The sequence below is a fragment of the Malania oleifera genome, chromosome 8, assembly GCF_029873635.1.
Source record: "Malania oleifera isolate guangnan ecotype guangnan chromosome 8, ASM2987363v1, whole genome shotgun sequence".
NCBI lineage: Eukaryota > Viridiplantae > Streptophyta > Magnoliopsida > Santalales > Ximeniaceae > Malania > Malania oleifera.
In genome coordinates this window covers 11,836,868-11,860,878 of record NC_080424.1, presented here as the reverse complement: position 1 = coordinate 11,860,878, position 24,011 = coordinate 11,836,868, and the positions used below count along the sequence as shown (strand labels likewise).

The 24,011-nt window shown below is 36.6% G+C and overlaps 1 protein-coding gene across 1 annotated transcript in view; it reads left to right on the top strand.

Annotated features, from left to right (window-relative positions):
* The window catches only part of LOC131162475 (sugar transport protein 6-like), a 69,807-nt gene extending 46,202 nt beyond the window's left edge, over positions 1 to 23,605 (top strand). The window contains exons 6-8 of the mRNA XM_058119000.1: positions 21,953 to 22,272; positions 22,541 to 23,074; positions 23,217 to 23,605. Coding sequence (XP_057974983.1) covers positions 21,953 to 22,272; positions 22,541 to 23,074; positions 23,217 to 23,552 — 1,190 coding nt within the window. The 3' untranslated portion in view covers positions 23,553 to 23,605. The remainder of the gene's footprint in view (positions 1 to 21,952; positions 22,273 to 22,540; positions 23,075 to 23,216) is intronic.
* The last annotated feature ends 406 nt before the right edge of the window (positions 23,606 to 24,011 follow it).

Sequence of the window (24,011 nt, the reverse complement as noted above, 5' to 3'; positions counted from 1 at the left end):
GAATTTGATTTATAAATCATCATTTGGCAATCAGTTAAAAGATATTTAAGAGTGGACATTTAATGGAAACACAAGACATGCACGCGCGCGCGCGCGCACACACACACACACAAACACATATATATATATATATAAGCAACAAAAAATGTTTTTCATTTAGTGACAAGCTCTTTACATTAGGTTGAACTCAAACATTTTCCACACTCCCTAGTAGCTGGTGGCCACAGGGGTCCTGCAGTGTTTACATTTGTGCACTAGATGTCTGCTGCTAGTTTTTCAAAGCTACAAAGTGGTTGTTGCTGGTTTTTGCTATTGTTAGGTGTCACACTCAATTTCAACATGCCCTGTATTTTTTTCTCTCTTTGCCCTAGTTCTTATGCTATTTATGTTTTACCGTGATCCTCATACTTTTCTTTCATCTAAGTCCCTCCTACTACTAATAAGCCAAATGGAATTTCCAATATCAGTTAACACAACTCAAATAAATGAATAAAATGGCTAGTATGAACTTGTTTATTGCAAAAAAGAAAAAAAAAAGAAAAAAAAAAAAAAAAAACAAGTCTTGTTAATTTATCAAAGTAGTTTAAATTTACTATGGCCTAAAGGGTGGTTATCACACGTCATGTTCATTGTCTCTTGCCTCCATTTTATCCATGTTACATTGATGTGCAAATAAGTTAGCGATTTCATCATACCTATCCTCATATAACATTTCAAGAGCACTCCAAATATCCTTAATCCTATCATAAATAGAAATTTTGTTAAAAGCATTATCGGCTAAGGTATCATATAGAATACCTCTTGCATTAATAGTATACAAATGCCTATATTTTTGTTCCACCTATTTCTAGGTTTAGGCATGGTCTCTCCATGTTACACCATAGTTGGAGGAGTATACCCATCTTAGACAATATTTCATAATACTCATCCTAGACTTCCAAAGAGAAAAATTATTTCCATCAAAGAATGGTTGTCCAATGGTGGAAGATCTCTCAAATCCAAATGAAAAAGCATCGATTGCCATGCATCCACTCTAAGACTATTAATTCGAAAATTTAAAGAAGAGCACTAGCTTTGATACAAATTGATACAGATTATAAGTCATCCCCAACTTATGTCACTCATGAATGATACTTATTAGATCAATAGGTCATCGTCTTAATTGATGCACCCACACCAATAAGCAAAGGGAGCTTTGGTGACATGGTAACAAGTGAGAGTTCTCTTTGGTGCTTTGCCCTAGTCAAGTAGGGGGTCAACTAGCTCTAATACCAATTGTTTGGCCTAAAGGCAAACCAAGAGGGGGGTGAATTGGATTTAATAAAATTAAAATGTTTGATATAAAATTTGAAGCAAATTAAAACAATTAAATAAATCATACAGTATCATAGATAATAAAAGAGAGAAGAAAAGATAAATGCGCAAACTCTTTTATAGTGGTTCAGCTATCTCTGCCTACATCCACTCTCTCAAGACCAACCATCTTAAGGTTCCACTATTTCTCCTTTACTTTAATGGTGATAAGGACACCAATACAACCCCCTAATTTTCAAAGATAAAAGAAACAAATTATAATCCCTCTTTTACAAAGACCAGAGAACTAATACAACAAAGCTTACAAAAGAAAGATCCTAATAAGGAAGATTTACAATTCAACCTTACACGATAAAATCTCAAGAAATAAACAAATGAAGCTCAACAGTTTTGAAATTCTCTTAGAGATAAGAAAAAGAAAGCACAAAGAGAGATTAGGAGATAATGAAAGCACAAGCAATTGAATATGCAATATAAATAATTTATTTTGCATTCCTAAGGCTTAGGAGGGCATATATAGAGTTTAGATAAAAACTAGCTGTTTTTGGCCTGCTAGAGCCTTTTTATTGGCCAAGTCAGTCGACTGCTTACTGGGTCCAGTAGACCGCTAATTATTTGTTAGATATGGAAAACTAACTGTTGTAGGCAAAACCTACTAGACCAGTCGATCGCGTTCAAGGACCAATCGCCCACATTTGGCCTCTGCCTGAGGTCCGTCACTGTCCCCTAAGGCCAGCTGACCACCACTAACACAAAGGTTGGTCTACTTTTGTCCCCCTTGCTCTAGTATTAGCTCATATGTGTTATGCCTTATATATTTTTTTCATGAATTTTCAAGTTGATGTACAATAAAAATGAGAGAATAAAAGAACAAATAAATCAAATTAGTCTTCAAACTTCTCTCAATTCTTCAACTTTACTTCAACTTCAATGGTTTAATATGTTTAAACCTATAGAAGAACTTAAACACAAAAGTCATTAGTCCTTAATATAGTTTGTTATTGTCAAAAGTAGGTAAATGAAATCTAGCTTGGGGTTAACATTGGATTTCAACACTTCTCCCTACTTGTCTGTGATGGTTATGGATATCCTTTTTACGCTTTTAGAGAAATCCTAGTACAACAACAAACAATAACAACAAAACCAAGCCTTAGTCCCACTAAGTGGGGTCGGCTATATGAATCATTTTTCGCCAATTTATGCGATAAAAATCCTAGTAGTGTCATGAATTCAAATTTCATAGAAAGTGTGAAAGAGCTTATAGTTTATGCATTTAAGCTTTGCATACAATCTCATTGTATTTTCATGTGGGAATATTGCATCAACCAAATGAATCAAGAATGTTATAGTCCTTCTAGACATTTTCTTAAAGCCTCGCTAGTCTGAAAGCCGACTACGCAAATAAGTGTTCCATTTAGGTTACATGTAGTAATCCAATGACAAGGGCTGCAACTATTTAACACTTTGGAGTTTCAGGAAGAATCCTGTCAGTGAGATATATTATTGGTTTGACTTTGACCCAAAAAAATTTCTATTGATAGTTTTAAAATAGTTTGGAGAAAAGACAATGAAAGATTGGCCTAGCTTTATTGGTGTTCTCCCCTTATTCTTGCCCAAAAGGTGTTTAAAAGGGGCTAGAAAAGAGGTTTAAATCCTTTTGATGGCATAGGAATGACTGGAATCCATATGATTGTTGAGTTAAACGGGAAGATATTTGTAGGAATGGAGCAAGCTTTAGTTTATTTAATGGTAAGGATTTCTTCTTCTCCAAATAATTTTTATCAGTACCTCGGATCGATTCCTACAAATTTTTATATCAATTCCTCACTTTGTAAATGGTCTAGGTGAAAAATTCCACAAGTAAAAGATGAATTTTTTGCCATGGTGAATCTACATTTTCATTTTATGATAACTAGTTTCCTATAGGATCTCTTATCTAGAGATTTGGATCATAAATCATTCATGAGTATGTCCTTTCCTCTATATATAAGTTGCACAAAATACTAACTCTTATTGATTTGTGGAAATAAAATACGTGCCCAAGACCTTACACTTGGACATACATCGAGACACTCACACAAGACAATAAATATGCTCACACACTAATATACCTCACAACTACAAGATAACACTAAGCATTCTCACTTACAAAACACTTCCATGTTGCCAACACACAGCACACACTTACAATTCTTTTTTCATGCAATACACACAATTTCTGTTGTTTGCGCACTCAAAATTTTTTCTTGCACTCAACACACACGATTTCCTTGTGCTTACCTAACATTAGAACCTTGAGCTCCTTATATAGGTGCTAAAAGTGGGTTTCAACCAAGTAGAACTTTCAAGATAGCTTTAGCTAGTGTTTATAAATTAAAATGGAGAGAACTCTAGAGAAGAAAGTTGTGGAGAGGGGCAGAGGATTATCTAAACTGTAAAGAAATGAAATGTTTCCTGCAAAGAGAGAAGGAGAAGCTTCCAAGAAGGAGAGGAGGGAAGAACTTTCTAAAGAGTGAGAGACAAATAATTCTAGAGAAAGAGGGAGGATTTTCTAGAAGCTTTTGGAGAGAGAGAGAGAGAGAGAGAGAGTCAGTGCTCTCTCAACATGGCTTGCAATTAAGATAGAGTTCTTACAATGGATAGTGAAATGAAATAGGGTTTGAGAAGTTTGTCTATGAGCATGATGTGATCTAGCAAAATCCCTAAATCCATAGATCATCTATTCTGCAGTTGTATTTTTCCAAAAACGCCTAGAGAAGAGTACTTATTAATTTTTTGAGAAAAAATAAGGTGATATTAGATTTTTGAATTCAGTTAGATCTGTCAAAATTGCTCTGGGCTACTGCTACATACCATGTTTGGAGATGAAGAATAATCTTCTGTATTTGCCATTGTAATATTGATTTTTTTTAGGAAGCTAGAAAGTCTATGGTTTTGGTTGCATGCCTCAATGTTTTAGAGGAGACTAGAGAAAATTATGCATCATGTTCTATAAAATTACATGAATTTAAATGTCACCTACTCGAGTGGGAGCATATCCTTTGTTATATTACCATTTTACCTAGAAGTTTAAGTTATTTGGCTGTAGACAACAATGTATATGAAGCTTTAAACCTTACAAAATAAACACGAGCAATAAAACTAGAACCTAAAACCTCCTGGTAACTAGTTTTGATACTATATTAGATAATCACTTTGCTAAAAAGTTTAAACTATTAGTTTGTAGGCCAACAATTTATGTCAAACTTTAACATCCTTCAACCAAAATAATGGTCTTTAATATGGATTCTTCAACCACTATGAATCAAGCACTATTGCGGAAATGAATGTAGAGATTCTGCTTAGAGAAGGAAGAATACCGGAGACATACAGTTTGAACAATGAATATAGAAAGGATTCAACTTTGAACTCTGAACCCCATCTCTCGCATATGAATATCGTTGGCATCCTGCTACCGAAGACATCCATGAAAGCTGGCAGCCTGCATCTCTCTCTCTCAAGAAGTAAAATAGTAGCGACGGATAAATATATATATATATAAGAGAACAAAAATAGTTTTGGAAGGGGGTATGTACAGTAGCTGGGCTACTGTGGTTCTCAGCCACTATTATGGCTTGGATACTATGGTGCCTAGTCGGTGCTATGGTCTGGTCATAGCCACCTCAAAGTCTGATTTTCAGTCCGCAAAAGCCTCACATATTACACCATTCCCATTTTCCTCAAAAGATTCTATAAATATAGCATTAGAAGAAGAAGAGGAGGAGGAGAACTCCATAGGCTACTGTGCAGTGACCTCCATTAATCTAGGGCAACAAATAAGCAAGAATCATACCTGTCCACAGCTCCTTTTGTGCCCATGAATTACTCAATCGTGTTCTCCTTCTTGTCCTCTCTTCCAACTCTGAAGTATTTTTTAACTTTCCTTCAGAAAAGAAACCATCATATAACTTGGAATGGCACTAAACAACAAGTGTCCCACATAATAGATTATTGCTAATTAATTGGAATGCAATGTTGAAATAGACAACACGACTATGAAGTTTCAAAAGTCTAACAAAAACAAAACACTATTATACATAGAAGAATAACCAAACAGAATTAGGAGCACTTCACGCATTAGGGCTAATCCCAAATTTCAATTGCATACGTGATGAATTAGGGCACCAATCCATCCCAATCCAACAGGAAATGTGAGAAAAAGAGAGAAATATGATTCATTTGAGAGACAGGGAGGATTTCGTTCTGTACCTAGTCAATAATGAAGATATTCAAACTTCACTGGACCTCCTGCAAATATGGTTCATACGGAAAGAAAGGGAGTGAGAGATAGTAGAAGAAAAATAAAATAAGGGAGACAAAGGGAGATTGACGGAGAGATGGAGGTCTTCTTACATGGCACTGGGGGAGGTCAAGGATGAGGAAGAGGAAAAGGAGCTGAGGACGAAGGGTGTCAGGGGTAGGCAAGCTCTAATGATAGAAGGAGGAAGTCCACATGGATTTGAATTTCTAAAATCCAGCCTTGCACTGGGATTTAAACTTGTGAGTTTGGGCTCTAAAGGATTTCAGTTTGGATTTCATTTGGAGTTCAAATCCAAACTGAATTTGTGCTTTCAGACGATGGATTGGGAAATGAGGCCTCTAAATCTAGGGACCCAAACATACCCTAAACTTATAGTTTTACAAAGGATCTTCAGATCTTTTCCAACATGTCTCAAAAATTCCCCATATCTCATTTTCTAGAATAATAGAGGATATCCTTGCTATAACCTAGGGTGACTAAAACGAGCCGAGTTTGGGTCGGGTCATAAAGGGGTGGGATTTAAATAGGCTGGTTCTGATTGCTCCATTTACAAATGGTGAGTAAATCAAAAGCCCAAACCCCTAATTAATAAATGGTTTATAAATGGGTACTCATTAAGCGCCCGTTAAAGAATACATAATATATTTATTTTAAATTTTCTTTTCTTACTTATATCTTAACATATACGAGTTAGTAACACTTATTTATTATTTAGTTAACTTTTCTCTTGATTTAAAAAAAAAAAAAAGTGATTTGAAGTTATAAAAAATAGCAGTTACAACCTATTTATAGTTTTTTCCTCCTAAATATTTCATAAAAAAAATGTAATCATATGACTTGTATCTTATTTCTATTTAAAATATATATATATATATAGTACATCATATATGCATCAAATATCAAAATTTATTCATATATAAAGAATTTAATATTTTTTTATGAAAAGATAAATGGGTGACTTGATAGGTACCCTACCCAAAATTGGGTAACCCGTTTATTAATTGGGTTGGGTTCATGTTTAACTATTTATAAACAAGTCAATCTTTCTTAAACACACTCATTTTAAACAGATGAGTAATAGGTCAACCGTTGGGCAATGATGCATTTTGTTGACCCACCCATGTGGGTGTTTTTTATTCTGCTTGGAAGTTGCAGCGTCGTAGTGCATGCGTAGCCTCGAGCATGCATATTTCTTTTATTGTTGCTTCATCCCAATGTTCCTCTCTTTTATATATACATACACTGCTTTGTAAAATTGAGTGAGTGTCTGAAAAAATAAAAATATACAGACAGAAGAAGAACGAGAAAAAGTTGTGTGTAAGGCAGAGAGACTTGTACTGAGAGTTGAGTGAGACCATGTTCTCCTCCTCCACTGTATTTTTCTTGATAATATAGTGTGACTCTCTCTCTCCTATGGATGTAGGCCGAGTTTGGCCGAACCACGTAATCTCCTTGTGTTCTGTGTGTTTTGATTGTGTTGTGTTTGTGTTGCCGTTATCATCCCCTTTCCATAACAACTGGTATCAGAGCTTGGAGAGGGTGAGGAGCGTGATTAAAAATTTGTGCTTACCTTCGGGTTCCGCGACATCAAGACGAAGCTGGAACAACTATCGCAGAGGCATAAACGTCGACTTCACACACCGCCATAACAACTCCTCATTGCTTCCCCGCAAAATTGTTTGCTGCTAATCGCAATCGGATCTCTCAGCCACGAGTGATTGCAACATCTGGTAAGAACTTATTTTTTCTTCTCTGCATAGAGCTAGAGACGGAGCAAAGGATGAAGAGGAAGATTGAGTCTTCCGCAGCAAGTTTCTAAAAAGAGGGTAAGGTCTTTTATTATTTTTTTTTTAAAAAGGTATTGTGTCTTCATTTTTTTTTTTAATACAAGAAAAGGAGGGGATATTCACATTTAATTGCAAGTAGCAGCAGAAGGGTGTAGAAAAAGCACGCCCAGAATTTGCAATTTTTTTTGCCACATCACCAGGGGGCCCGCCTGCCACATCACCAGTGGGGGTCCACTTGCCACATCATCTGTGGGACCCACGCATAAATCAGGTCAAATCTATTCATAGTTAATTTGATTGTTCCGGACGCATTGGTACAGTCGATTTTACCAAAATCAGCCTCTAAGTTATTGTTTTATAATGGATGACAATTTATCTAAGTTTGGCGTGGAGAAATTTGACGGTCGAAACAATTTCAGTTTATGGCAGAGTACAATCAAGGATATCTTGATTCAGCGTGACTTGATAAAGCCGGTAATCTGGAAGAAGTCAGAAAATATCAATGATGATGATTGGGGAAAGATGGAAATGAAAACGGTTAGTACTATTTGTTTATGTCTGTCAAATGAAGTTAAATATTCCATTTTAGATGAATCATCACTTGTTGAGCTATGGAATCAATATGAATAGAGATATATGTCAAAATCTCTAACAAACAAGGTATTTTTGAAGAAGAAACTTTATCAGCTAAAAATGGAAGAAGGGGTAAATATTATTGATCACATAAATGATTACAACAAGATCATGACTCGGCTAACGAGTATTGGTGCAAAAGTTGAAGAAGAAGATAAAGCACTTCTTCTCCTAGCATCTCTACCACCTTCTTGTGATAATCTTGTCACAACATTACTTGTTGGTAAGGAAACCTTGAATTTGGAAGAAGTGATGACTTCACTACAGGATACTGATACCCTTAGAAAGCCAAATGTTAACCTCCAAGGGCGTGCCTTGGTCACACAAGGTGAGAAGCAGACCAGGGGCAAAAATCAAAATAGAAATCAAAACCGCGGAAGATCAAGAAGTAGACGGTCCAAATCAAGAGCTCTAGGAAATTCCAACAACACACAGAACAAAAAGCAGATCGAGTGTTGGAATTGTGGCAAGATTGGCCACTACAAAAATCAATGTCAATCCCAGAAGAAGGAGCAAGAAAATAAGACCGAAGCAAATGTAGCCTCTTCTTTAGGAGAAGCAGATGCACTGTTATGCTTTTTGGAAAGGAAGGGAGAGTCTTAGGTATTAGACTTTGAAGTCTCGTTTCACATAACAGGCAATAAAGAAATGTTTAGCAGGTATGTACCCGGTAATCTTGGCAATGTTTATCTTGGTGATGACAAACCTTGTGAAATTGTAAGAAAAGGAGAAGCAAAAATAAATTTGACAGGTACCACTTGGAGTTTGACTGATGTAAGATATATCCCTAATCTCAAGAAAAGTTTAATATCTGTTGGACAGCTTGCAAGTGAAGGTTACACTACAACCTTCTGTGGCGAAAGTTGGAAAATTTCCAAAGGCACAATGACATGCTTGCGTGGTAAGAAAACTTGTACTCTTTATATGACCTCAGATGCTTGCATGTCAATTTCTGTTGGTAAAGGGAATGAAGATTCAAACCTATGGCACTAAAGACTCGGTCACATGAGTGAGAAAGGTTTAAAAATCATGAACTCAAAGGGAAAGATACTAGGTCTGCAGTCAGCTAATATTGACCAATGTGAAAGCTGCATTCTTGGTAAACAAAAAAGAGTTAGCTTTTAGACATTCGGCAGAACTCCAAAGAAAGAAAAATTAGAGCTGGTGCACACCGATGTTTGGGGACCGAGCCCAGTTTCATCAATTGGCAGGAAATTCTATTTCGTCACCTTTATTGACGACCATTGTAGGAAGGTATGGGTTTATTTATTAAGACATAAATCTGAAGTGTATGATGTTTTTAGGAAATGGAAGGCCATGGTGGAAAATGAAATAGGGTTAAAGATCAAAAAGTTGAGATCAGACAATTGTGGTGAATATGAAGATAGAGAATTCAAAAGGTTTTCCTACGAGCATGGGAGATCAGACTTGAAATAACCATGCTAGGTACACCCCAACACAATGGTTTAGCAGAACGAATGAACAAAATCTTGACTAAGAGAGGCAGAAGAATGCAATTACAAGTAGGCTTACCAAAGTAGTTTTGGGCAGAAGCTATCAACACAACTGCTTATCTTATCAACTGAAGTCCATTAGTACCATTGCAGTTTTAGTTACTGGAGGAGGTATGAAGCAAAAAGGAGGTAAAACTTTCACATTTAAAAGTTTTCGGTTGCGTTGCTTATGTACATATAAGTGATTAGGTTAGGAGCAAGTTTGATCCAAAATCTCAAAAATGCACATTTCTTGGATATGGTGAAGATGAGTTTGGTTACTGCATCTGGGATGATCAAAACAAGAAAATAATTAGAAGTCGAGATGTTGTTTTCAATGAAAAGGTTATGGATAAAGACGCGACATCATCAAGTAATCCCGCACTATATAACCCTGATATTGTAGAGTTGGATGACTTCACTAAAAGCAGCGTGGCGCAAAAGACTATTGATAATTCCCAGACAAGGGAATTTATCATAGAGGAGTGCTTTGAAGCACCACAAACTCCAATTCCGACTCCTACTCTGACTCTGAGGAGGTCTTCCCGACCGCATGTACCAAATAGGAGATATTTGGATTACTTATTACTAACTTATGCAGGTGAACCAGAGTGCTATGATGAAGCATGTCAGGTGGATAAGGCTAGCAAGTGGGAACTTGCCATGAAATATGATATGAAATCACTCACCGACAACAGGACTTGGGAGCTAGCTAGGTTGCCCAAGGAGAAAGAAGCTCTTCAAAACAAATGGGTGTACCGCATAAAAAAAGAGCATGATGGTTCTATAAGATACAAAGTAAGACTTGTGGTCAAAGGTTTCCAAAAAATAGAAGGTATTGACTACTCAAAAATCTTCTCACCAGTTGTGAAACACACAACTATTCAAACAGTTTTGAGCATTGTTGCAGTAGAGAATTTATACCTCGAGTAGTTAGATGTAAAAACTGTTTTCCTCCATGTTGATCTAGAGGAAAAGATATATATGCACCAACCTGAAGGTTTTGTAGAGAAAGGCAAAGAAAAACTTGTTTGCAGGTTGAATAAGAGTTTGTATGGTTTGAAACAGGCTCCAAGGTAGTGGTATAAGAAATTTGACGACTTCATGCAAAAGAATGACTACCGCAAATGCAACGCTGATCATTGTTGCTATTTCAAGAGGTATAAATTAAGTTACATAATTCTTTTACTTTATGTTGATGATATGCTAATTGCAGGATCAAACATGGACGAGATTAGACTCCGCTATCACTTCATCATATCTCTTTTAGATGAAGGGATATTAGCGATTGAGAAAATACTTAGCAGTCAAAACCCAGCAGATATGTTGACAAAGACAGTGACTAGAGAAAAATTGGAGTTATGCTTAGATTCAGTGGGTCTCCTAGATCTACTGAAATCATCCAGAAGTTGATCCCTGCATGTGCACTTCCGTAAGGGGGTGCGGGCACTCTCTCGAGGAGGTGTGGACGCCTTGAGTATAAGACAAGGTCACAATGTTGCAGCATCAGCAGACACTTTGCAGGCCCTCATGTTTGGAGGGGGTGATTTGTTGACCTGCCTATGTGGGTGTTTTTTATTCTGCTTGGAAGTTGCAGTGTCGTAGTGCATGCGTAGCCTCGAGCATGCATATTTCTTTTATTGCTGCTCCATCCCAATGTTCCTCTCTTTTATATATACGTACACTACTTTGTAAAGCTGAGTGAGTGTCCGAGAAAATAAAAATGTACAGACAGAAGAAGAAGAAGAAAAAAGCTATATGTGAGGCAGAGAGATTTGTACTGAGAGTTGAGTGAGACTGTGTTCTCCTCCTCCACTGTATTTTTCTTGATAATATAGTGTGACTCTCTCTCTCTCCCGTGGATGTAGGCCAAACCACATAATCCCCTTGTGTTCTGTGTGTTCTAATTGTGTTGTGTTTGTGCTGTCATTATCATCCCCTTTCCATAACACGTTTTTCCAACCCTACTATATCCATTTTATTGTTAAAGCAAGGAAGGATGTTTCTATAAAAAAAAAAAGTTGGTGGAGTTGATCACTAGAAGACTACTTCTTAGGGAACATGGACACTAGTGGAAGCCTGAAGTGTTGGTGTTCATAATGTATCGAATACTAATACCTGTTTGATACACCTGAACATGTGTCCAACATGTGTTAGGAATCAATTGATTTAGTTTTGTTTTTGGACACAATGAAAACATCCAGTGACAACTAGAATACCTCGAAGACATTTTTTGCACCGAAATGTTGTACTTAGTTGCCCTTTTAATTATATTAATAAAATTCCATAAAAAAATTGAGGAGAAGTTGAAAGATTGAGAGTTATGAGGTTCTTTGACATTTGAGTGGTTGGGATTGAGAGCATTAGTGCCTATATGCTAGCCTTATAGAGCACCACTGGACCTCTCGACCCATAGAACCCCTTGCCCTCTCCCAAAATATTAAATAAAATAGAATAAGACCATTACCCCTATTAGCCATGACCTTGAGTTGTGTTTTTGTTGTTGGATCAATACTCTGCAATATGACTATAGTTGATGATCATATAAGTGTAGTTTGTAAAACGTGTAACTAATAATTTTGCATAAATGGTGCTTATATTTTATTTAAAATAAAAAAGTACTATAATATTTGTCATCTAAAAGAAAAAACATGCCAATATATATATACTTATATATATTAATTAATTAGTGTATCCTAACATGTCGTATCCTCATTTTTTTTTTTTTAAAAATTTCGTATCACTGTATTGGTATCATGTCGTATCCGTGTCTTGTGTTGGTATTAGTACTTCCTTGGTTCCTTCTTGATTTAATACTTCTACATTTGTTCAAGAAGGTCATTCTTCTCCCCATGAGTCATTTTTCACTTTACGAGCGACACCAATAATCATTTCAATACTAAAAATTTACAAAGGACAAGTGATGTACATCAAACAATTTCTTCTATCATTTCAAGGAAACTGTGAAATGGATCAACTTCTTATCTATAGTAAATTTACTTCAAATCTTTGCATTTTTTTATAATTTTTTTTAAAAAAAAAAAACAGAAACAAAAAACAAGACAAAAATCTTCAAATTAGTTGAGCAGTGATAGCTAATATTTGATCCTTCTTCATCTTATCTACAATTGTTTTGGACTTTTTTGGGAAGAACGTGGAAAAACTTTGCAAAACTCAAACAATAATACTAACTTGTCATTGAATCGATACTCAAGCTTCTTTTCAAAAAGTCTCTAATTACACAAGATTTGTATTCATCCCCTCACCCCCCCCCCCCCTCTCCAAAATATGTGGCTAAAACTCTATCATCATATGCCTACCATACCATTAAGAAAAACAAAAGGTATGTGGTATTCCCTTCCATTTTATCAAAAAAGGAATCCAAAATTAGAACATGCATTTTAATCCAAAAGACCTCTTTATATACCAACCTCTTTCACTTTATCAGAATCGGTTTACTTGTTACAACCACTAAAAGAACCAAACTACCATACCATTAAGAAAAACAAAAGATATGTTGTCGTGTCTCTCCCATTTTATTAAAAAATGGATCCAAAAATTAGAACAAAGAATTTAAACTAAAATGTGTATTTCTATCCTAACATTTTTTTTTTTTACTTTATCACCATATGTTTACTTGTTACAATCAACAAAAGTACCACTCAATCTAAAAGCTTAGGCGGGCTATAAGGGGAGGGCCAAAGAACTGTGTTTATTATCAAATACAACACTTTCAAATAAGCTTTTCAACTTGAAAGCATGAACGATGAAGAAGGATCTCACTCATATCTCTTGCTGAAAGTTTGAGATAAAATTGCTAGGATTTGAACTGTAGACCTTTTTGATTAAAGATGCTTGAATACTATATATATTGAGAGAATGCTCAATATAAAAGCTTAGACCAGCAGGCAAGAGCTTTAGTGTAAGAACACTTATATTATGTTTTACAAGAAGTTGGGTTGATAGCTCCAATAAATTAAGACTCAAAACATTATTGTCTTCAACTCCAATAAATCAAGACTTGAAAACTTATCATCTTCAATGATTATTATATATAGGTATATAATTTAAATACCATTTTCATCTATTTATAAATTATAATCCAATTATATTTTATACATAACATATTTTCTTTCACAGAACAATTGTTGCCAAAGACTTCTATATCTTAAAAGCAAGTTACATTTCCTACTCACAATAAGCAAAAAATTACAATGTGAAAATAAAAAATATATATATGATAAAGATATTATGACATAATGCATTTTTATATTGGAAAAAAAAAAATCCATAGCCATGTTAGGCTTGTTAGCTTCCCCTTCATTTTTATCCCTTGGGAATATATACTTTAACAATGTTGTATATTTGTATCACTGTCTTTTATGAGATGAATAAATCCTTGCTGTTGGTTTTTATTCTTGGGGAGGAATTATGAAGAAGTGGTTACAAGAAGGGAATTTGCTGCCCATGATGTAAATGATTAATGATATACAACGTAATTTTTTTGAATAGGTAACACAGTAAAACATAATAAATGCACATTTTTTCATTCGAAAGAGATTGACTATATGTATTTGGTTGTTTATTTTAGGCAAAAAATGTTGTAGTTTAAAGATAAAATAAATAATTCCAACCAAAGTAAAGAAATAATAGGGAGAAAGAGATCTCAAAATTTCACTGTCTCCATCTGAGACCTCTCTCTGGTTTTTACCCGCTGGCTCTCACCACTCCCCTCTCCAGACTTCTCCATAACCACTCGCCTCTCTCACGAACCCGCAACTCCATCTCCACCGCACGGCTCTCTCGGCGTCTCCCTCACCTGCAACTCCAGCTCTCCCTCAAGCTCTCCAGCCATCTCTCTTGCTCTCTCTGGTTTACCCTCTGACCCTTCCTCTTCCTCCATACCAGCAACCACCACACCAGCTCCTTCTCTCCCTCATCTCCCTCACTCACCCGCACTAGCCTCCATCATATCTAGCCCCCAGCCGAGCCACCAGTCCCTTCACCACCTCTCGGTTATAGTCCCGAGCACCACCTCGTTCCTCTTATAGCATAACTCACGGCCACTAACCAACCACACCACAGCCGCACCTCCACCTCGCCGGCCACCTTCAGGCTCTCCAGCCTCTGCAGCAACCAGAGCACCAGCCACCACCAGTCCCCTCTCGACCAACCTCCGGGAGCACCCCCAGAACCTGCAGCCAGATCCGAACCACCTTCCTCTCCACTCTCAGACTCCCCCCTCCCTCTGATTCTCTCCTTCATCTCCTCATAACCTGCTCCCCAACCATTTCCCATGACCACCACCAGATTCAGTCTACGGCCAGACCTTCACAGTCCCGTAACCAACCACCCACACCAGCAACTCTTCGCCACACTCACTTCACAGTCACACACAATACACGCACAGCTCTGGCAACCAACCACTTGCGGCCGTAACAGCTCCATCGCCCAACTCCAACCCCCGAAACAAGCTGCAACACCCCGCAAGCCTCCATCGTCTCCAACCCCTTGCTCCTCCTCGTGGACTCCACTCGGCGTCTCCCACCTTTTGTGCATCACCACACTACACAACAGTCACCTGGGGACGCTGTTCAGCACGACCACAACTGGCATCCCGTCTCTCTGTACTCGACTGTAATTTCACTAGATTCAATTTATGGCAGAACTGAGTTTAAGTTTTATCTATACTCTGGGAGATGCCGGCAGTCACAGAACTCATGCGATGATGCCGGCCTAGGACTTCGTTCAGCTTCATACAAACACTTTGGCGTCACCAGTGACAACTGTTGTTGAGATATCCTTATTGCGATCTAGTTGGTTCTAACACTCCTTCATTGGCTCTTCTGGCTGTAGGTAAGTGGCCTGGAACCTTGGCATTTCCCCTATTTCCCTCGGTTATTATTCAATCAGTGGCCTGGGTTTTATCTTAATGCATTAAAAAGTGAATACTCACGGCTCCTTACCTCACAGAATGCCAAACCCCTTCTGCAAGTGCAAATATTCTAATATGATCTGAATTTTTTTTGGGATTTTCTTTACCTCACATTCGAATTCAAAATGAGGTGATTGTGGTGTTGTTGAGTCTGATTGAAAAGGAGAAATAAGGGATATTGTTTGATTATTCATAGATAACCTGGGTCATGTCAAAAGGCAGAGCACGTGCCTATCGTTTGCGCATAGCCATCTGAAATTGTCTTTGAACCCTGCATCAAATGCAGCAGCATCGAACCCTTCAGCAGGCAGCGTCACAACACAGCAGATTAACCCCCACACACACACTATTAAACATAGTGAAGCACTACACACACTACCACACACAATGCTGATGCCCACACACTATTACACTCGGCCACACACACTACTTCACCCAATAAAAAACACACACCGTTCACATTCACTCACACAGCCGCACACTAAAAAAACATACACTGTTTCACACACTTAAATGCACTGTACACACACCTACACACACATTGCTACACGCACCTAAACACACACACCACTTACACACACTGTTACACACACATTTACACCTGCACACCCACTGATACACACACCACTAACACATTAATTTACACCTACACACACCACTAGCACACACATCCACCAACCCACCTAGGCGTGCATGTAACACATGCATGCACACACGTACACAACTGTGCATGCAAATAACACCCATGCACACACATTTTTCACATCCCATGCACACTCTAAAACACGCCCTAATGTGTGCACCCCATAGGCATCGCGTGTTGACATGGCGTTGATCGGGCTTAAAACGGGTCAACCCTCCTTGGGTTGGATCTTTCCCGAACTTGTTGGATCTTCTGAACCGATATGAAGCTGGTCCAGCTTTCCATTTTATTTCTCATCTTTTTAATTTTTGAAGATTTTGCTTTAACTCTTTTTTTGTTATTTTATTATTTTGGAAAAATGTTGAAAAATTCGAAAAAGTCATTTGGTCTTGACCAAGACCTTAAATTGGTTTTCCCCTCGGATCGGTCAATGTTTGACTTGTTCGTCATCCCTCGAATTGGTTCACGCCAGTTTTCTCCATTTCACTTGCTTCTTATTATTTAGTTATTCAGAAAATTCATAAAAATCACAAAATTCTCAAAAATCTAAAAAACATTTTCATACTTTGATTTTCATGGTTTTATTTGTGTTATTTTAAAGTATGAGAAAAATATTGAAAAATCACAAAAATTGTTTTCATACTTTAGAAAAGCCACAAAAAATGTTTTTAAACTTAGAAAATCATTTTCATCCCGACCAAATTCCAAAAAACCTCCCAAAATAGTATTTTCATACTTAGAAAAATCTACAGATTTCCAAACTCTCGGGAGAGTATTTTGTACTCTAATTTTCTTGATTTTCCTTCCCGATGATTGTAACAAAGGGCATGGACTCTTCGGTGTATTAGATTGTCCCGGTTATAAGGGAATACCTATATAGTATTTTCTTTCTTTTGATTTTTTAAAGGGAGTAATTTTGAAAGGCTTGTTAGATTTATTTTGAGATAATTTTTTATTAATCTGGTATTGTTCGTAAGAAGGGACGCGTAGGGGGTGCAAATACTTTCCCCTCACGTAATCGTACTCCCGAACCCGACTCTGGTGTCGTAGATCAATTCTACCCCTAACGGGGTAGTAATCAAGTGTTCTAACCACACTCCAAAAGATTAGTGGCGGCTCCATCACACATTGTTTTTCCACGAAAATATCTTTTTTCAAAATCACACATACCATTTTTCCCAGTTCGCAAGTCGAACCCATTTTCATGCCCAAGAGAGTGGTTTTCTCTGGGGCTGGGTCTAAGACATTGCGACAGCTTGGCGACTCCGCTAGGGATACTTGAGAGTCAAGCCAGTGATTAATTGAGAATTATCTCAATCTCAAATATTGTAAGCCTTTTGATTACTCCACCATATTTTGCACATAGTGTTTATATTTGTTTGTTTTAATGTACATATGAATGGGTTTTTCCCGAAACTCTAGCCAAATGATTATTTTATGTTGCATTACATGCATACATGCATAAGTTCACACATGATGCATGCATGTTCTTCTCTAATGGGTCAATAATTACATTCCAATTTCCTGTAAAATCAAGCTGAATCAAAATTCGGAATTCTAGCATTGAGCTCACCTCTTCCCACCACTACAACACCAAAAGCAAAGTAAATATCATGGCAGAACAGTTAGAAGACAGAGTCCTGGGCAATAGGCTTTTTAATCGAAAATTGTTGGTCTCTCAAGTACAAGGTACAAGTCTTAAGGAATGTAGGGTGGTATTCTTTTGACAAAAATACACTTGGTAAGCTAGTGTGTACCCATGCCGAATCATTGGGAAAGGGAAAAGGAAAGTTGTATGAGTAAAAAGGAAGTACTAAAGAAGATTAACTAATTATCAGTGGAAAGTTGAATCAAATGAGTACTATGTGTAATGGACAATGGCTTACAAAGTCTTGATTGAATTGTTTGGAGTTTTAAATTGAATGAAATGCATTTCAATCTCATCACATCACCTTATGCCGAACTTTGTCTATGTTAGCTTGCATTTTGTGTGATAACACCGGAAATGATTGTACCAGGACAAGGGACTTGGAGCTAGTAATTGATTTTGGGAAACCACTTAAAAAAACAAAAGAAGAAAAAAGAAAACAAAAAGGAAAAATGAAGGAGAAGCCTCCAAGTTAAAATTTGTCAATGACCCCTCTACAAAATAAGGATAAGGAGTTTTGTTGATTAAGAAGACATGAACGACTTATCAAGCTTCACATCTGTTCAAATCGATGAACAAATTAGTGTTTTAAAAGTATGATGATTACATCCCGATCAAAGGAAGGGATATTTTGTCGACCAGTTTTTCCTGAAAAAAACAAATTGTCATTTACCACTTGCTAACCCTTTGGAACTTGAATATATATGTTAAACCATTTTTTCTTCTTCTCAAAAGTCGATTTACCATAAATTTAACCTAGGTTTGAGTCTTCTAAAGTTTGACAAGTCATTTGACGTAATGGTCATTACCAAAGGGACAACAGGCTGTTTTTCTGCTACCCTAAAGAAGAACGAAGAAAAAATCCCTCCCTCTTGAGCCTAAAAGAATTCAATTCTTGATTTACCCGTCCCCACACTGGGGTAGTTTTAAAAAAGATTAATCTCAATTGAGCTTCCAATGAACATGATGCTCAAAAATCTTCCATAAATGAGAAAGCAAAAGATAAGAAAATGCAGAAAAAGAAGAAAAAGAAAGAAAATGAAAAGGGACATGCTTAAGATGTGATCTTTGACTAAGAATTACCTTTTTCAAGCTCAGCAAAGTTTGATCCGTATTGTACCCATTTTCTTCTCTAACCAATCCCCTAAGCCTACATTACGATCTAAATGAAAGTTCTTACTAGATTGGCATACATTGTTGTCTCAAATGATTTGTCAGATTCCTTGTTGAGTCTGAACTACGTAATGACTTGATCCCGAAAGGGTACGTAGGCAGCTTGTTTAAATGACAAGTTTGGTCAACACTTTGCAAATAGGACGTCCCAAACTAGGGCAAAATTTGTTGTTATGGAATGGGATTTTTGAGCCTTGGTTTCCTTATTCTTCTTAAAACTGAAATCCTTGGCCTATATATTGTCCCGTGTCTCAAAGTCCACCCCGAAATCAGGATATCGATCATATTACTTAATAAGACACTAGACAGAAATTTTGATATGAGCAAGAAAGAATCTTTGGTTAGGGGGTCAATGAAAAAAGAAAATTAAAAAAAAAAAAACGGGAGAAGATGTTTGCCCAATAACGTGGTTCCCTGAGTTTGCATCAAAGTTATATCCATGCCAAAGTACTGTAAAATTGTTTCATGTTAAGCAAGCATAGAAAGTCAAGTGAAAACGAACAAGTTTGAGCATCCATTTCTGAGATTGGTTTATCTGATTGCATATTCATTTTAAAACATTAAGGAGGCGATCCAAAGAAGGCCATTTTTGTGGAATGCAAGGTGGGCAGGATCAGTCACAAACGGATGTAACTGGGGTAGATTTCACGACGAGTTTCGGCGAAGCTAATTCAGAGGCATCAATACCAGATTGAAATTCAAAGTTGGTTTTGTTGATTACAAGCACATTGAAGAAAGACAACTTGCGCATCACATGCATTTCATGCGTTGCATAAAGAAAAAGAAAAAAAACATACATATTCTCACACACATAGCAATAGGTATACACCTTTGCATCGTTACATCATAGCCCACATACATACATCGCATTGCATCATCTCTTGTGCATCCATTCTCCATCCTTATTTAAGAAAGCCTTATTAAATTTGGGGCAACTATTTTGGGCTTTAATTGATTCATCAGCTCTGAAATTAGGACAGTTAACCCAGTATGAATCCAGTCATCCTCTCTAAAATTGGGGCATTGACCCAGTCCTAAATTGATTCATTTGCTCTGAAACTGGGGCACCCGACCCAGACCCGTATCATTTGTTGGGAAGTTGGGACCCTGACCTTGGTCCAAATTTGTGTTGTTTATTTTGAAACTGGGGCAGTTGATGTTAGTTTTCCCCCATCTCGATTGTTTAAGCCAATCCCTCATGGTTGTGACCAAATTAATAAAAACAAAAATATTGAAAAATCACAACAATTGTTTTCATACTTTAGAAAAATCACAAAAAATGTTTTTAGGCCTTGAAAATCATTTTCATCTTGAACAAATTCCAGAAAATCCCTCAGAATAGTATTTTCATACGTAGAAAAACCTACAGATTTTCAAACCCCCGGGAGAGTATTTTATACTCTATTTTCTTGATTTTTCTTCCAGATGATTGCAACAAAGGGCATGGACTCTTCGGAATATTGGATTGTCTCGGTTATGAGGGAATAACTATATAGTATTTTCTTTCCTTTGATTTTTGAAAGGGAGTAATTTTGAAAGGTTTGTTAGATTTATTTTGGAATAATTTTTTATTAATTTGGTACCGTTTGTAAGAATGGGCGCGTAAGGGGTGCTAATACCTTCTCCTCGCGTAACCGTACTCCTGAGTTCGACTCTAGTGACGTAGACCAATTCTACTCCTAACGGGGTAGTAATTAAGTGTGCTAACCACATTCCAAAATGTTAGTGGCGACTCCCTCACACATTATTTTTCCATGAAAATATCTTTTTCAAAATCACACATACCATTTTTCCAAGTTCGCAAGTTGAACCCATTTTTGTGCTCAAGAGAGTGGTTTTCTCTCGGGCCGGGTCCGGGACATCGCGACACACACATAGAAGCTTTGTTGGTTAGGACCAACAAATGCCAAATTAGTTTTTGAGGGAACTTCTCGATGATCTGAGTATTGTTGGCAACATATTGATGAAACATTTTATTCTATTGAAAAACCCCATTTGCACTCTCATTCCACCATATACTGTGAAAAACTAATCTTGGAACAGGGGCTATAAGAGTGGAAAGAAGATCCTTCTAAGCGTAAAACATCTAATCAAAGCATCTTTATCAACAAAAATCAAGTATAATGCCCTGTATTGTCCTTCAACATAAACTTTCCCACTCACTAATCCTTCTATAATTTGATATATCTTCCTTCCAGAAGGAGAGCTTCATTTTAAAATAACTCTCCAAAGGTTGTGACAATAGGAGGCATCTGCAAAGGGTGGAAACCAGGCTAAGGTGTTGTATCCATATTTATAGCAGGTCGTCCTTTTCTTTGTTTCTTTAAATAGAAAATCTCCAAGCAATTTAGCTAACCATGCTTTCATTCCCAAGCCTTCTTTTTTATTTTAACTATAACAGATTATCCCATTTAAACAAATAGATTCCTCCCCACAAGAACTACTTTCCCCTTCTTTAGCTGGGCACCCTTGGAAAGTGTTCCCGTAATCGCATGACAAAACATTTTTTTTCCTTTTAATGATTTAAAGAGTTTCCTTGTGGGTCCTCTTTAAGCAATACATGAACCAAATTCTGATTCATTTACTTTAATATGCTAAGATGATACTTCGTTATTGAGTGAATTAGGAATCACAACATCCTATGTTGCAAAGTTATGTGGTCAAAATGAAAAGGGTTAATGTGAAAATATTATCATGCTTATCATCTATGATATATTATAGCTACTCTATAGATATTCCATATTTCATAATATCATATGTTTTATTTTCAAAATCTAACCAAAGTATTAGAAAAATTATAGAATTATCTTCCTTTGGTTGTATGAACATTCAGAATTTCGATGAATCAATTGTTATATTATAGCCCATTAACATCACGTTCCCTATGTTGTTAACATACATGGAACTATTCATCATCAATACACTATTGTTCTTTTCTTCAGTTATGTTTAATATCATAGTTAACTTAATAAACTAAATTTTTTTTTTTGATGCATTTCTAATCATGAGTTTTTATTGTGTTTCAGTTGGAGTTCTTGCCATGGATAATTTTATGTATATTTTTTTTCCAAAAATATTTTACAAGCTTACACATGCTAGGGAGGACAACTTCTGCTCCTACGGCAACCAGTGGCTAAGTCTGTCACTTTCCGTACAGTACTTAGCAGCGATGGCCATGTTGCCTATAGCACCAATGGCACATCAGAGGCTTAGCCGACGCTGGATAATTTTTAGCCCCACACTGGTATTATTCATGGGAGTTGTCATCAGTGTTCTTTTACCGAACACTTTTGCATTATTTTGCGGCAGAATTCTGATGGGGTTTGGAGCCGGAGTACTCTATCAGGTTTGATCACTTTTCCTGTTACCTTTTTCTTCAATAAGAAAAAAAAATACTAGCTTTGATCATGTGTACAAAGTGTTCAATAAAGTCACCCAATAAAGCCGCTTTAATGAAAAATGCATATTAAGTCTCATGTGTAAGTTTCTTTCCACATGATTACAAATTTGATCAAATTATATAGTCATGTTAGAATTAATGTTCATGCATGGTTTCTTGTTTGTCTCTTCTGTTATTCACTCACTAACTTCAGAATCTTCAATTTTTATTGCAGGTGATTCCTATGAACATTTTTGAGATTGAGTCAGTTCCACTCAAGAAAAACATGGGGCTTGTAAACCAATTTGGCATAATGGCTGGGAACCTGCTAGGATGTGTAGTAAATTACTACACATCACAATATCCTGATTGGGATTGGATGGGGTCATTTGGCAGCATTGCGATTTTCAACGTCCCATTGCTCGTTTTGTCTTTGTTTCTTGCAGATGGTTCTTTTATATTCAGAAAGGAAAGAAATCAACATACAAGGTATAAAGAAATATTTCAATGTCTTAGTGGCCGAAAGCTAATTCAGGCCCTAGCTGCACAAGGGCTCCCACACGCAGTTGGGATGGATACACTGAGCTCGTACATGCCGGTCATGTTAGAGGGCATCGGTGTTTCCTCCCAAGAGTCATATCTAGCGGCCATGATCCTCGCTGGCGTTAGTATGTTATGTTCAATTGTAGCAAGTGTGCTGCGAAGAACATGTGGGGGACGAGGAAGACTTTTATTCTCCATCATGCTATCATTTATCATCCTTCTGCAGGTTAGCTTTCACAACATGAGTATTAGTATTTATACCTTCATCTCTCAGTTAAGGCATTTTAAAAATGTACTTTTTTTTATATATTGAGAGTGCATGTTATATAATTATATCTATTTAATAATTTCATATTAATCTATTGCAGTTGTCCATCTTGGTTGCTGTTTTGGTTATATTGAATAAGTTCCGCATCCCTAATCCAACGGGCGCAGGTGTCCTTGCGGCATTCATGCTTCTTCTTGCGGCTGGTTCAGCGATCATAACAGCACCTGAAGGATGCCTTGCTGTTGATTTCTCTGAAGAATCCAATACCATTGGCACAATAATATCTAATTTTACTAGTTTCTTTTTTTATGTTGTAGTTACTCACGTATTTTTTTTAATGTTATGCTCTTGGAGAGCACTTGTATTTATTTTCTTCTTCTTTTTGACAACTATTGTAGGTGTCATTTTTTGGTATTTTCAAGATTGGCATATGTAAAAAAATTCAATTGTAGTGAGTTTGATGGGAAAAAAGTTTAGTGCTTGCTTCAATTAAGGAGTTCATATATATTAAAGAAAGTTTTGTCAATGTAAAGAAATTTATCATCCTTCTTATTCAAATTTTAAAGCTTAAAACTTATTTTCCATTTTAAAGAATCCACTTGACTGCTTCAGCCATTGCTGAATTAATCGAAAGTCCTTTCAGTGACAAATTTCGAATTCCGATGATAAATTTTGAAGAATCACTCCATAACTCTTTCTTGTCCACAAAAAAAATAGTGTAATTACTAGGGGTGATAAAAGCTAATCACAAATCCTTAGAATTTCATCTGCGTGCTAAATGAGAATTATTGTTATAATTATGTTGTTTTGGGTTTTCCTTTTTCTTTTTTTCTTTTTTTGTTGGAGATGGCTATTACAATTTTTTTGGGTGATGATGTGTGTGTGGAGGAGGCAA